This window comes from Trichosurus vulpecula, chromosome 4 (assembly GCF_011100635.1).
Source record: "Trichosurus vulpecula isolate mTriVul1 chromosome 4, mTriVul1.pri, whole genome shotgun sequence".
NCBI classification, from domain to species: Eukaryota; Metazoa; Chordata; class Mammalia; order Diprotodontia; family Phalangeridae; genus Trichosurus; species Trichosurus vulpecula.
This window is the reverse complement of record NC_050576.1, coordinates 280,894,080-280,908,035: the sequence shown is the minus strand read 5'-3', so window position 1 is coordinate 280,908,035 and position 13,956 is coordinate 280,894,080. Positions and strand designations below refer to the sequence as shown.

The following is a 13,956-nucleotide window of genomic DNA, read 5'->3' as shown; positions in this document are numbered from 1 at the left end:
TGACAAGTTTACTTTAATCCAGCATACAAATATCATTCACTTAGTTCAGGGGAAAAAGCCAGCATCCTGAACTTCAGAGCAAATACAAATAAATTACAAACATTGACAGACAGACCAAATACAATTCATAGTTACCAACATCTAAGTTCAGCCCAGGAGCTCATAACAAGGGCTGGCCCAGAGTCACAAGAGCCACCACTGCTGTGGGTAAGAGCTTTGAAAAAAGAGAAAGCCAACCCCTGGTTTTATATCTTTTTCAGGGTCAAGGGTGAGTCACACATTCGACTCACCCACGTGACCTAAAATCATCACAAAGAGGCAACTTAAAGGTCTAAAAGCCTCTGATGTCCCAAACATGTCACTCAAACTCATGTGTAAACTAGGCCCTCCCCTGAGGCAAGGAGGCACCAAGGACACCCAAATCTAATCAAGGAAACAGGGGCCAAACTCTTCAAGGGCACTTGGTTGAACTGAGTGCTAAGAGCCCATTTTGTTTACCAACACAGCTTCTCAATGCAAATCAAGACTGTATTAGCTTTCTTGGCAGCCCCCAATCACTGTTGACTCACAGGGAACTTGCAGTCCACCAAAACCCCCAGATCTTTTTCAGACAAACCGTTAAGTATGCCTCTTCCATTTTGTTGTGGTAAAATTCACTGTGAAAAAAAGTGAAAAATTGTATTGTGTATATGTGCTTGGATGTGGGGAGAGCCTCTACTGTGGCTTATTCAGTTCTCTATAGGAAACTCCCTCCAAAGGTTTTTTTTAATTTATATATAACTTATAAAGAAATGCCTTGGGAAGATCACAAGGATGACTTATCCATGGTTACACAGCCTATGAATCAGAAGTAGGATTTCTGGACTCCAAGACCAGTCTTCTCTTCATTTCAACTTGTGTTAATTCCTATTAAATTTCAGTTTGGTAGATTCAAGTCCATATTCTAGGCCATCGGACCTGGTCATCCTTCAAAGCTCAGCAACCCTGACGGTCTTCCCTTCCCAGTTTAATTTTTAATTAAAGGAGCCACCCATTAACTCATTTCTTAAAGAAGCCTATTCACTGAATTCACCTCACTCAAAGAGAGAACCTGAAAAGGCCTTAGCCTGAAAGGGCCAGGATCTCCCATTGCATCCTGGGCCATCTCCCGTCATCCTGATGAATATCAGGCCATTGGACCCAGAGGGCTCTGGAGGAGAAAGTGAGGCTGGTGACCTTGCACAGCTCTCCCTCACTCAAATCAAAGTCAACTGCAAGTCACGTCATCATTTTCCTGATGTCACGGTCCTCTTTGAAAATGAAGGATGAACATGACAAGAGATGTTGCCTCTCCCACGAAGCCTCCTGACCATCCATCCCAGTCAGAAGTAATTTCTCCAGCCTCTGAATGGCTCCAGCTCTTCTCTTTGAACTGTTTTTACGACATCACATACTACCTTCCCACAGTAACTTAAAAAGTCCTTTCAGAGAAGGGACCATGCCTTTCTTACCTTTGTTCCCTTTGAGGTACTTTCTTTCAACAAAAGGAGACAAGACAGCAGAGGAGAGGGTGGCCCTGGAAAGGGTGGGGATTTGAGTGGAGGGAGAGCTAAGAGTTAACCCCTTCCTAATCAGGACTAAATCTAAGCTAGCATGATGCCCAGTACTGTTCTATGCAAAGCTGAACCCTAGAAGGCAGCATTGCCCAGTGAAGGCAGCAATGGATACCTAGATGCCTGAGTTCTCAGAGCTCTGTCCCTCATTCGCTACATTGCACTGGACTAGTCATTTAACTGGTTTTTCAGTATCTCTATTTGTAAAGTGGGAACACTAGAAACAGTGGCCTTACCTACCTCACAGAATTGTCATACAGACACACCAAGAACCAGTCTGATTGGGCTCTTCACAGGGCATCACAAGTGCTAGGTAAATGTTGATACTTCAATCATGTGACGCGGGGGAAGAGGCTTTCTCACTTTTTTCCCTTCCTGCTTTCATAACAGAGCATGAAGATCCTGGCTGATAAGCCAGAACATGCTTGGAAAATTCTCACTGGTAATGAGTTAGAATTTGTTAGTTAATTAGAATTAGAGTCAGTTAACACATTGATAATGTTGAAGTCATAGGAGTAATTGGGACTCCAGGGAGACTGCTCCAGGGTGGGCTTCTTCCTTCTGCTGCCCTTTTGGTGAACCCCATGGACTAGCTCCAGGAGAGGTGCACTCACACTGGGAGGGCAAAACAAGGTCCCAGCAGCTTCAGTTCTTTGCATGGAAGGAGGAAGGAGAGAGAAGGTTCTGCATAGACAGGGAACTGGCACGAAAGTACCATCTCTGCCCCTCTCCTGGGGAAAGAGCTGAGACAAGCATAGGCAGTGGGGCAGTAACCCCACATATGGCCAGTGCCAACCACCTCATCCCTCCCGCCAGCTCACTTCTGGGGTAAGGCAAAGGATCAGAGCCCCCTTCCCTCAACCCACTTTCCTTTTGGCTCCCGCCCTAGTCTTCTCATCCCTGGGACTCAACCCCCCCAGTGCTCCCCTCCCTCAAAAAACCCAGCAGGTCAAGAATGAATGAAAAATCCATTTTAATATTTCAATTCTGAGTCAGGTGAGAACTGACATTCTGGGCTTAATGGGGTGAGGAAGGAAGAAGCAGCTCTCGAGAGACCTCAATCGACTGCAAAACTGCGGCTCACAACAGGAAACAGCTCGAAGAAGCCCTGAATCGAGACAAAGTAGGGGTGATGTAGCTAGGTGTCGGGTATGGTATGACAACCCTCCCTCTGGTACCTTCTACTTCCTTTCCCTTGATTCCCCTTTAAAAGACTGGGGCTTGGCCTGGGTCCCTCAGCCTTGGGAAGGCTGAGCTGGTCTGCTGTTTGCATCCGTGGCATCGCCATGGTGATCAGCCTCGTCACTTAGTGGGATGACGTTGCCCCAGCAACCAATCCCAGGGTCTGGAGATACAGCTGCCACGGAGAAGTGGATAAGGGAGGGCGGATGAAGGATTACCTTAAAGAGAGTGAGGGTCTGCAACACACTGGAAGTACATGCCATCTCACGGATGGAGTGCATGGCCAGCTGGGGGCTGCCCAAATCAAGCACCCGCAGCCCCAGACGAGCAGCCAGGATGGGCCCAATGGTTGAGCCACAGGGGGAATCATTCCGAACCATGAACTCCTGCAGATGGGAAGGGGCGTCTATGTAAGAATGTACACAGGGGGCAGGCTGGGATGTGAGGTCTATCAGTGACTTAAGACTTCTGAGTCATGGACAGAGAAGGAACCACTACACACGTGGATTTGGGAATGACTCAAATCTCTGATCTCCGTAGGAATCCTGGCTTTGCCGTCATAACCTCCAGATGCAAAGGGCCCAGGAAACATCTAATGATATTTTTTAACCCTAAGATAAGTGCAGTAACTGGAACACTATGTGTCGCTGAGGACTGGTACATGTGCTGAGCTTGTCCCCGTGTGATCAAGAAGTAGACCGGTAATTTTCCATGAAGGGCTCTCTACTGGCATGTTACCCACAATGGAGCTGTCCCCTCTAGACCTGGTGTCAAAACACTCACCTGAAGGGGCACCCCAACTCGGGCAGCCACCTCTCGGATCAATGCCTCGGTAACAGCATTGGAAGCATAACGTTGTTTGTTGTTCACCTTGATCACAGGTCCCTGGCGAAAGGGGGAGGTGGGAGAGGGTGGAGATGGGGAAAGAACAAAAGGGGATGTGGAGTCCCAGTCAATCAGTCTTAATCAGCACTGTTAAGTGCTCCTAGAGGGAAAGACAGGGTTGATGGGAAGTTGGAGGAAGAAGATGGGATTTGGTTGGGAGATGTGGGCCTGAGGTGGAGGGGAAAGGGAAGGGAAAGACATGGGCTGAAGAGAAGCAGGGTCCAATGTGAAGGAGAAAGGACTGGTGGAAAAGGGAGATATGGGAAGGGCATATACAAGACCTCAGTGGGGAAAAGAGGAGGCTTATAGAGACAGGAGGGAAAAAGAAAGGGCCCGTAATAGGGGAAAGAGCCTTTTGAAGGAAGAAACAGGGATGGGTGTTTAGAGGGAGAGAGATAAGGTGGCACAGATCCTTTTAGAGGCTGAGCTTCGGTAGAGGAGGAAAGGTTACCTTGTGGAAAAAAGGTCGGTGGTTTTCTTCATGTTTATCCCTAGAGGAGAGAAATTAAATGTTCCACAACCTTGAGCTTGCCTTTACTATTAGGAAATCCTAGCACAGGACCTCAGAGCATCAAAGGAAGGTACAGAAAGTGGGCTATCACATTATCCCTTAATTATCCCTATTATATTCCCCCTTAATAAAAGATTTGTTCTGTGAAGTTTGGATTCAGTCAAAAGACCACACTTGATGACCTAGAAGGCCACATGTGGCCTCCAAGCTGCAGGTTCCCCACCCCTGGACTAGATGCTTTCCCACCAGCAAGGGGACCCAAAACCACCCACAGCCAGTCCCAAACACCCAGAGAAGGCAGGGCCCAAAGCAACAGCCCCAACATTGGCGATGAAGAGGAGCCCCTGGGGACTCACGGGTAGTTGGGGTGCACAGCGTGGGCCATGTCGGCACTGATCATGTAGGATTTAGGCACGGCCTCCTCAAACGCAGTCACATTCTGGGGTGAGGCTGAGATACGCCGAAGCACCAACTCTGTCAGCAGCGACTCTGCTCCTTGTGCACTCTGGGATCCTACCTAGGGGGGTCAGGCCACTTGGCTCAGAAGCACTGGGCCAGTCTGGGCCTGAGGGGGCCATGCCCAAGGGAGGCTCCTGAGGGAGATGGACCAAAGGACCAGATCTGTCCCCCTCTCCCCAAAGTCCATTCACTCAAAGTTTCCACCCCAGGGAATGGCTTCATTCCTGGCTTCATGAAAACTGGGAGGCAGAGTAATTCCTAGTCATTTCCAAGAGAGATAGGGTACTTTTGATTTATACTGTTCACCTGGCATTTCCTATTGGTTCCCTTATTGGTAGCGGTTTGAAGAATATTGTATTTTATATATGTATATGTATAAATATATATATATATATACACATATATTTATATGTATTTTTCAAATACATATATACATATATATGTATTTGAAAAATATAACTATTAAAAATAATTCAATTCCCCCGCCACCTCCATATTTGCCCCTAGAACAGTGTTGTTATATAAACACTCATGCAATTAATAACCATTAGAGACAGAATCCTCCCTACCTCCCAACAGTCGATATTTACTGGGCATCTACTAGGGCCATGGTGCTATAAGTGGCCCTGGGATACAAAGTAGCTTAAAGACATGGGTCCAGCCTCTGACGGGTTTACAATCCAGATGGGGAAGAGAGTCGCTGTGTACTGGAAAGGTCATGGGACTGGGAGTCAGAAGACCGGATTCTAATCCCAGAAGGGATGGCCCTTCTTTCTGCCAACACCAGACCCTCTACTAGGGCCCCTGGCGCCATCTCTCATCTTCTCCAGCAATTGATCCTTCGATCATCCCTTCCGTCTTCATAATTTTCAATCTTTTCTTCTCCAGCTGGGGGTGGGGGTGGGGGTGAGGGTCTTCCCTTGATGCCTAAAAAAATACCCAAGCCTCCACTCTCTCTAAACCTTCACCTGATACTGTCATGCCCTTAAAACACCATCAAATAGTGGTCATTTCCTCCTTTTCACAGCCAAACTCCTAGGAAAAAAGCTGTCTATATTCATTGCTTCTACTCTCTTTCCCCACTTCCTCCCCTTTGCAGTCTGGCTTCTGTGCCCACCCTCTGACTCTCTCATCACCCAGGGTCTCTTCATTGATAAATTCTCTCCTCACTCTTCTGCCTTCTTGACTTCTCTTCAATTCTGACAACGCTGACCACCCTCTTCTGGACACTCCCCCCTTCTTTTGCTTTGCATGATACCACTTGGTTATCTCTGGGTCTCACCACTGGGTCTCTTCCTACCTGTCTCGCTTAATCTCCTCAGCCCCCTCTGCAGGATCCTCCCCATCTATGTTTCTGTCTTTGTTCATGTCTGTACCCCAGGGTTAGGCACCTAGGTGTGGTGGATGGACTCCAGGACTCGAGTTTGAATCCTGCCTCAGATACTAGTGACCCTAGGCAAGTAACTCAACCTCTCTGTGCCTCAGTTTCTTTGCCTGCACAATGAAGGAGTTGGACACTCTGGTCTCTTCTGGCCCTCAGTCCATAATTCCATGACTTTGTCTTGAGGCATCTCCTCTCACCTTTAGACTCTCTCATCAACTATCCCATGGATTTCACTAGCGGATGACTCCCAGATCTACATTTGGAGCCCTTACCTCTCTTCTGGTGTCTCCAACTGTGTGCTGGACACCTCCAACCTGGATGTCCCATAGGCATCTCCAACTTAACAGGTCCAAAACAGAACTCCTCTTCCCCCCAAATTCTCCCCTGCTCTTAACTTCCCAATTTCTGTGGAAATTCCTCCAGTCCTTCTGGTTTGAAACCCTGGAGACACCCCTGCCTTCATATCCAATCAGCCCCTAAAGCTTGTCATCATCTCTCAGATCCAGCCTGTTCTCTCTACTTACACTACAGTCACCCTTATGTAGCCCTCGAACAATCAGCTCTTGCCTGGCCTCCTGCAAGGGTCTCCTAACTGGCCTCCCCTTGCCCGCCCAGCTGCCAAATGGCTATCCCTGAAGCACGGATCTCACCACTTGACTTTCCTACAGAAGAAACTTCAAGGGCTCCCCATCTCCCGACTCCAAACTTTTGCACAAGCTTATCCTCATGCCTGGAATGCTCTCCCTTTCTCACCTCCCACCTCACCTCTTAAAACCTCTAGCCTAAGACTTAGTTCAAGCATAGCTTCAAGAGGCCTTTCCTGATTCCCCCAATTGACAGTTCCACTCCAACTCACCTCGATTTACTGATTTTTAAAAATTTAATAGTATTTTAGACAATTTTCAACATTCAGTTTTTGAAAGATTTTGAGTTCCAAATTTTTCTCCCTGCCCCCTCGCCAAGATGGCAATCAATCTGCTATTTACTTATACTGGGTGTGCCGTATTCTCTCAGTACGGTGTGAACTCCTGAAACAGGAGCCTGACTCACATCTGCACTTATTAGCTGTAGTGTCTGACATACAACAAAAGTGCCTGGTAAGTACTTGTTGGTGGAGTGAACTTTTCCACCTCAGTTCACTCATCTGTACAAGGGAGATGGTAATAATCTGCATTACTCATTTTATAAAAAGGTAACAGGCATTTATGAAGCATCTTCTATATGCCAGGTGCTTTGTAATCATTATCTCATTTGATGCTTACAACAACCCTGGAGGGGGGCGGTAGGTGCTATTCTCACCTCCATCTTCCTGACAAGAGCAGGGAGGGGGTTAATATTTTACATATGAGAAAACTAAGGCAGAGAGAGGTTATGTTACTTGCTGAGGGGGAGGGGATAGGTGATATTATTATCCTTATTTTACACATGAGAAAACTGAGGCAGACAGGGGTTAAGTGACTTGCCCAGCGTCAAACAGTTGGTAAGCCTCTGAGGCCAGATTTGAACTCAGGTCTTCCTGACTTTAGACCCACTGCATTATCTTCATGCCACCAGACTCTAAGGATCAAACAAGATACGGTATGTAAAATACTTTTTAAATTGTAACTGTCCCATCTCTCCTAGTCCTATTTATACAGGATGTCCCAAAAGAGTCAGTGCCATTTTTTACTAAGACTTTTGAGTCATGCTACTAGTGTCTGAGGCAGAATTTGAACCCAGGCCTTCTGATTCAAAATCTAGCATCCTTTTTACTACACCAAAACTCTCTTGCCAATGGGCTTGTAAACCTTTCAGAGGCTGGCCTTCATCTTATGCCCAATCAATGCTGATTGCTGCTGAGGGAGGGAGGAGACTGCTTCTCTGTGGCCCCAGGCTATGTGTCACAGTGATCTAAGGCTGGGGACCAAGTCTTTCACATATTCAGAAACCATCTGGATGAGAACTATGTGCAAGGCACTCTCCTAGGCACAATGGGGGAAACAAAAGAATTCTCAGATCTAGCCCTTGGCCACAAGGAGCTGAGGGTCTAGTCTAGCAGTGGTTGGGAGGGATGGAGACAGAAAAAGAGAAATGAAAAATAAAAAATAAAGGGTAGGGGAGGTGAGGCTAGGAGGGAAAAAGAGGTGTATACAGATAACTATGACCCAAGAAAAACTCCCATCTTTATTTTGGGAGTCTGTCATGGATTTCATCACTGTAGGGAGATTCCCTCCAGATCAGCATCTCGGAGCAACCACAGTTCTTAACTAAGACGCTGAATGATTTGCCCATGGATTCAAGCAACCAGTTAAGTGTCAGGGGCAAGACCTGAATTCAGGTCTTCTTGGCTTCTAGGCTGGCCTTGTATATACTAAGTAGTATTGCCTTCTCCAGGGTAAAATGAGAGAATGAGAGAGAGAGAGAGATTGAAAGTGTGTGTGTGTGTGTGTGTCTGTCTGTCTGTCTGTGTGTCTCTGTGTATGAGGGTATCAAGGAAGGCTTCCTAGAAGCAGCATTAGAGCTGGCCCTTGAAGGATGGGTAGGAGGAGTGTAGGCAGAGATGGAGGAGAAAAGGATTCTAGGTAGAACAAATAATGGGACCTACCTCTTCCCATCTCCAGCCCTTTCTGTGTCTTTGTACAAAATAAATGCTTAGAAAACATTTGTTAACAGGAATGGACGGATGCTCACCGGCTCCCTGTCCTCCCCTCCCCTCCCCTTCCCGAGGTCTTACCTCCTCGTGGTCATACAGTGCAATCATTCGAATGTGAGGCTCAGAAGCAAGAGAAGCTGGGGATGAACAGGAGTCAATCAAAGCCTGGGAGTGGAGACAGAATCAGTCAGTCTACATATATTTTTTAAGTGGCATAGGACATTGTTGTGTTTTCAAAGGAAAAGTGACTTCTGGAAACCAAGGTGGCTCTCGCCCTTGCTTCCCCAGTTTCTGTCACCAAGGCTATAACAAATGGGGTTCCTGAAGCATGCCAGCTATCTCCCCACATGCTCCAACCTACCCCTCCTCAGCATCACTGCTATGGGGAAAGGGTAGAAGATACTGCTGGTGGCAGCCCCCCGGCTCCCTCCCACATCCTCTCAAGGGTCTGAGACAGAAATGCTGGCCTTCCTCAATCCCTGTATGTCTGCACTAGTGACTCCCACCATGTGTCCAAGGCTTTGTGCTATAGCGACTGGGCAGGGCATATGGGTCTGCCAAGCCCCTGGCTCCATACCTGGAGGGCACAGAAGCAGCTGTGCAGGTTGTCCAGCCGGGGAGCGAAGATGAACTCCTCATAGGCGCCTCCTAGGACCTGGAGAGATGGTATGATTAGCCTGGGCCAGCCCTCCTCCTTCTTCCCTCCTCCCCACAGTCCCATGCTTCCACTGATCCTTAACAGGAAAAACCCCTCCTGTTCTTTGTTCCCCACTTAACCCCTAAGGCCCCCTGGGGTTTGGTATCTATCTCTATCATGCAGGGCAGAGCCTAGGGCACTGGCTGGGGGTGAGGGGAGTCCGTTCTCTCCTCACCGCAGGCTGAGTGTCTGCAAGACACAATTCCATTTCTAGGATGTCCTCAAGGCTCTGCTCCAACTGGGCTGACAGCAGAGACATAAGCACTGACTGGTGTCGGTCCACCTACAGGGAGAGGTACGAGTTGGAGAGCGGTCACTCAGGGACACTTCATTCCAAGACTCCTATATGCTCCTTCCTACCCTTACCCCCCAAATCCTCCTATTCATTCCTTCCTTGCCATCCTCGACGCTGGTCCACTTTCTTACCTGGGTAGCAGGAGACCCTGAATCAGGCATTCCCTTCTCCAGCTCCTCCTGGACCGCAGTGGCCAGAATGGGTATTCTGCAAGGAGGTGGGGAGAGAGTGGTGTGCGGGGCAGTTCCCTCTGGGGACAGCAGAATGAGGGGCAGAGGAAGTGCCTCTAAATTCAAAGATCTAGATGTACACTGGCCCTGCCCGTGCCTCCTATTACAGATGCCCACCTGGTTCCTAAACAGCCCTTCATCCTTCACCCATCTGATCTCTCATCCTTATCCCCTAGTACAGTGGTTCCCAACCTATGAACCCTTGGAGGTAAGGGGACCCTCAGAGTTATTGTAAGGGGGTCTGGTTTATCAAATGACTCAGGAGAAAAATAATTAAACATGTTTTGTATAGAATAAACAATATCTCCACACACATATTTTTTTTGTTTTTTTGGGGGAGGGGTTGGTTTTTTTGGAGGGAGGAAGGCAGGGCAATTGAGGTTAAGTGACTTGCCCAAGGTCATACAGCTAGGAATTGTGTCAAGTGTCTGAGGCTGAATTTGAACTCAGGTCCTTCTGACTCCAGGGCTGGTGCCCTACTCACTGTACCACCTAGCTGCCCCAGATATATATATTATTATTAATTGTTGTGATTAGTAACATAGTTCACTCAAAGCATTACTGAATTCACAGTAGCTTTTTGTCATGATGGGTTTTCTCCATCAAAACATATGACCATGACGTGGACATTCTCACACTCCAAAGGGTTAGGAACCACTGCTGGAGCTGGCGCCGTTAACATCCCTAATCCCCCTCACCCAGCTGGCCTTAACCTGATCTATGTTCCCCAGGGGGCCCCATCTATACCCCACCTCCCGTCCCCCACCCCTAAGCCCTTTTCTTACAAGTGGGTCTCAGCGTTGGGACTGAAGTTCTCATTGACGGTCCGATGAAGATGAATCGCCAAGTGTGGGATGCGCAGTATTGGCCTCTCCACATGCACCAGCCGCTGCTCGATCTGGTCTGAGGTAGGATTCTGTAACCAGCCAGGTCACGGGTCAACCCAGACGCCATGCCTTTTTTCTGTGTGTGGCCTCCTAAGGCCGCGATTTAAGCTTCCAATCTTATGATTAGCAGAGTCCTGAACCACCTCTCTAGAATCCTGACCCGGGGCCTGCAGTGGGGGGGTCCCCACTTACCTTTTCCTGAGCAGCTCTCTAAAGAGGATGCTGTGGGCATAGGGTGATTGGTTCCTACCTAATCCCAAGTACCCGTCTCCAGTCCCTACCTTGACAATGACTCGTCCAGCCAAGGTGAGGTCACGGTCAAACCAGGTGCTCCAGATGCCACCCCCATACGTTTCTACACCAACCTGCAGGAAGCCTGCCTGATTCTTTCGGGACCTGCGCTTCACCTGGGAAGGACATTCACCACAGGTGACAAAAAGCCCTAAGAGCTTGTATTTGCCTCAAGGGGCATTAGTCTGCCTAGGGAGGCCAAACATATACAGGAAAAATGTCTATTTTACAAAGCAGGATTTAGTATTATTATATTATTAATGAAGTACAGAAGAATAAACATTCAGAGAGTTTAGGAGTCCCCTCCCCCAGGGTCTCCAACCTTGTCTCCTGGTCTTCCTCTCTCCCTCTCCCCTGGTGGTATGTCCATGGGTCCTCCCATCCCATCTCGGGACCCTGAGCCAGGGCCCTAGAGTAGGCCCCCCCCAAGATTTCCATACCCTGAGGGAAGGGCTGTCCGTGTGGGCCCCGATGAGGCTAAAGCCATTGCCTGGGGAATACTGGCCCCCCACTGCAAACGCGATGATGGTGGAAGAGTTCCTGGTCACAAAGTACTAAGGAAAGAAGAGGGAGGGGCCCTCAGTGTGATTGCTCCATCCTCCAGACTCTGACCACTCTCCTCCCACATCCACAGTTCTGCCCCAGCCTACCATACCTTGCTTTCAGGCCGAAGGTCCCATTTCTCGGTCTCTTTGAGCTCTTGGAAGCCGGCCTGCAGGAGTCTGCTGCGACATTCGGCCACCACTGTAGGGGGGAAGGGGACCTCCATCACAGAGGGCTGGAGGTGTGGGGGGGGGACTACAGAATGGGGCTCAGGTCCCTCTCTTCTGCCAAGGGCCTGGCCACTTACCATGAAAGGGGGAGGGTCCTCGGTTCACAAACTTGATCAGCTCTCTGGCTGTGGCCTGAACGGCTTCCTTTCTGGCCAGAGACGTTACTGAAGCCTGGGAGGGCAGAGATTCAGAGGCATCCCTGCTCTCGACCCCCAGGACCCTCTGCTACAATTTGTGTGCCCCCTCTTCTGGAGGTCTGCTAGGGAGATGCCTCCATACCTTGAACCTCCAGGGCGGCGACCCCTCCCCTCCCATATCCCCAGGAACGCCCCCTCCCCTCCCCGTGCCCGGCTTTTCCACCTCATTTCCTCCGGGCTCAGACACTTTTCCAGCCCTGGTTCTCAAACTGGAAGAACTTCCCCCGTCCTCAACTCTACGTCTCGGTCTCTCTCCTTAGCCCGCCCCCGTCTCCAGCCCCGGCTGCAAGCCTGTGGACTCCTTCGACTCCGGATTCTCAAGGATGAGCCCGCCCCCTCCCCCCGGGTCCATGCTCTCCGATCCTCCCCGGCATGCAAGAAAGGCGAGGCTACCCCTGCACGGCCCCTCCCCCACCCGGCCCCGCAAGGTCAGGACCCCCTTCCCCAGTCCCGGGACGGCGCTTTCTGTTTCACTCTTGCCTGCAGCCCCACAGCTAGGGTGGGGGTTGGGGGGGGGGACTTCCCGGCCCCTCGGGGGAGCGCAGCGTGGTGGGGAGGGGGGGAGGATCCCACCTTACCTGCATAACTCCTGCCTCCGGCTTTTCGCCGTCCCGGCCAGACCTCGACTCCCGCGGCTGCTCCGGCTCCCGGCTCCCGCTCCGGGCCCCGCCCTCCCGTTCCGGAGCCGGGCAGCCCGGAGCCCTCTGCTGCCTGGGAGGAGCTAGGACAGCCCGGCGCGTAGGGTCCTCCGGCTGGGCCTGGGGCAGTGCGCTGGCGGCGCCCCGGTGCGGAGCAGTGCGCGGGCGGGGCCGCGACGGGGCGGGGCTTCCCTGCAGCTGGCGGGCGGTGCCGAAGCCGCTATTAAGCGCCTACTGGGTACCGGGGTCCTGAAAGGAAAAACCAAAATCTTTGCTGATCTAGTCCAAACAGTTTCTCGCTCAGTTATCTCTTTTTAAAATTAGACTTTCTTAAAAGCTTCTCACCATTGATTTTTAGTTTCTCCCCATTTATTTTTAAAATAGATTTTTAAATTTTTTTACTTTCCTACCATTTATTTTTAAAATTAGTTTTTTGTTTTAAAAAAATTTCTCACCAGCCACTTTTAAAATAGATTGTTAAATGTTTTTAGTTTCTCACCAAGTATTTTTTAAAAAAATTATTTAGTATTTTATTTTTTTCCAGTTACATGTTCACCAACTATTTTTAAAAACAGACTTTTTATATCTTTTTTAGTTTCTCACCAACTACTTACTTTTAAAAATAGAATTTCATGTCTTTTTTTTAAAGTTTCTCACCCATCTCTTTCTTTTTAAAAAATAAATGTTTATGGATATCTTATGTTTTGACACCACCTCTATTTCCCCTTGGATCCCTCCAGCTTCCCATTCTGGAGAGCCATCCCTTATGACAAAACATTTTTTGAAGGTAAAAAAAAATAAGTGAAAGGGATAAATACATTTTTTTTTTTTGCATTTCATCTTCTTAGATTCCAGGGTGGGGGAGGGGGAGGGAGGAGGAAGAAAACTCTTGTGAGCTGTTGTGGGGGGGGGAAATGGAGTGATGGATTTGCAAGGTCTTCCTAATTGTGCCTTACACACTAGCTGTGTGACCTTAGTCACTTAACTTGCCCCACGGTCCTCTATTTATCTCTGCCTCATTTTCCCCATCTGGAAAATATCAGTCAATTTATTAAGTACCTACTATGTGTGAGAAACAATGCCAAGTTCAGGGGATAGAAAGAAAGGCAAACAAAACAACAGAAAACAAAACCCAACAAAAAAACCAGTCCCTACTCTCAAGGATCTCTAAGGTTAATAGAGGAGACGATACACAAACGATGAGGTACAAGCAAGATATAGACAGGATAAATTGGAGATAAGCTTAGCGGAAAGACTAGCATTAATGGATTGGGAAAGGCTTTCCAAAGAAGGTGGGATTTTA

General features: G+C 48.8%; 1 protein-coding gene across 2 annotated transcripts; it reads right to left on the bottom strand.

The window, feature by feature from the left end:
- Positions 1 to 2,546: 2,546 nt before the first annotated feature.
- On the bottom strand, positions 2,547 to 12,822 carry LOC118848833 (aspartyl aminopeptidase). Of its 2 annotated transcripts, XM_036757859.1 has the most exons (15): positions 12,594 to 12,822; positions 11,896 to 11,989; positions 11,701 to 11,789; positions 11,486 to 11,599; positions 11,036 to 11,161; positions 10,653 to 10,783; positions 9,769 to 9,844; positions 9,518 to 9,625; positions 9,223 to 9,300; positions 8,727 to 8,810; positions 4,527 to 4,687; positions 4,111 to 4,150; positions 3,558 to 3,659; positions 2,993 to 3,160; positions 2,549 to 2,700 (listed from the first exon to the last, which is right to left on the bottom strand). In XM_036757859.1, the coding sequence occupies exons 1-15, from the start codon at positions 12,597 to 12,599 to the stop codon at positions 2,650 to 2,652; spliced, it is 1,428 nt and encodes a 475-aa protein (XP_036613754.1). In that variant the 5' UTR covers positions 12,600 to 12,822; the 3' UTR covers positions 2,549 to 2,649. The 2 variants fall into 2 exon arrangements, with proteins under 2 accessions (XP_036613755.1, XP_036613754.1); XM_036757860.1 differs by lacking the exon at positions 11,036 to 11,161 and having other exon boundaries at positions 2,547 to 2,700; positions 12,594 to 12,665.
- Between the last annotated feature and the right edge of the window lie 1,134 nt (positions 12,823 to 13,956).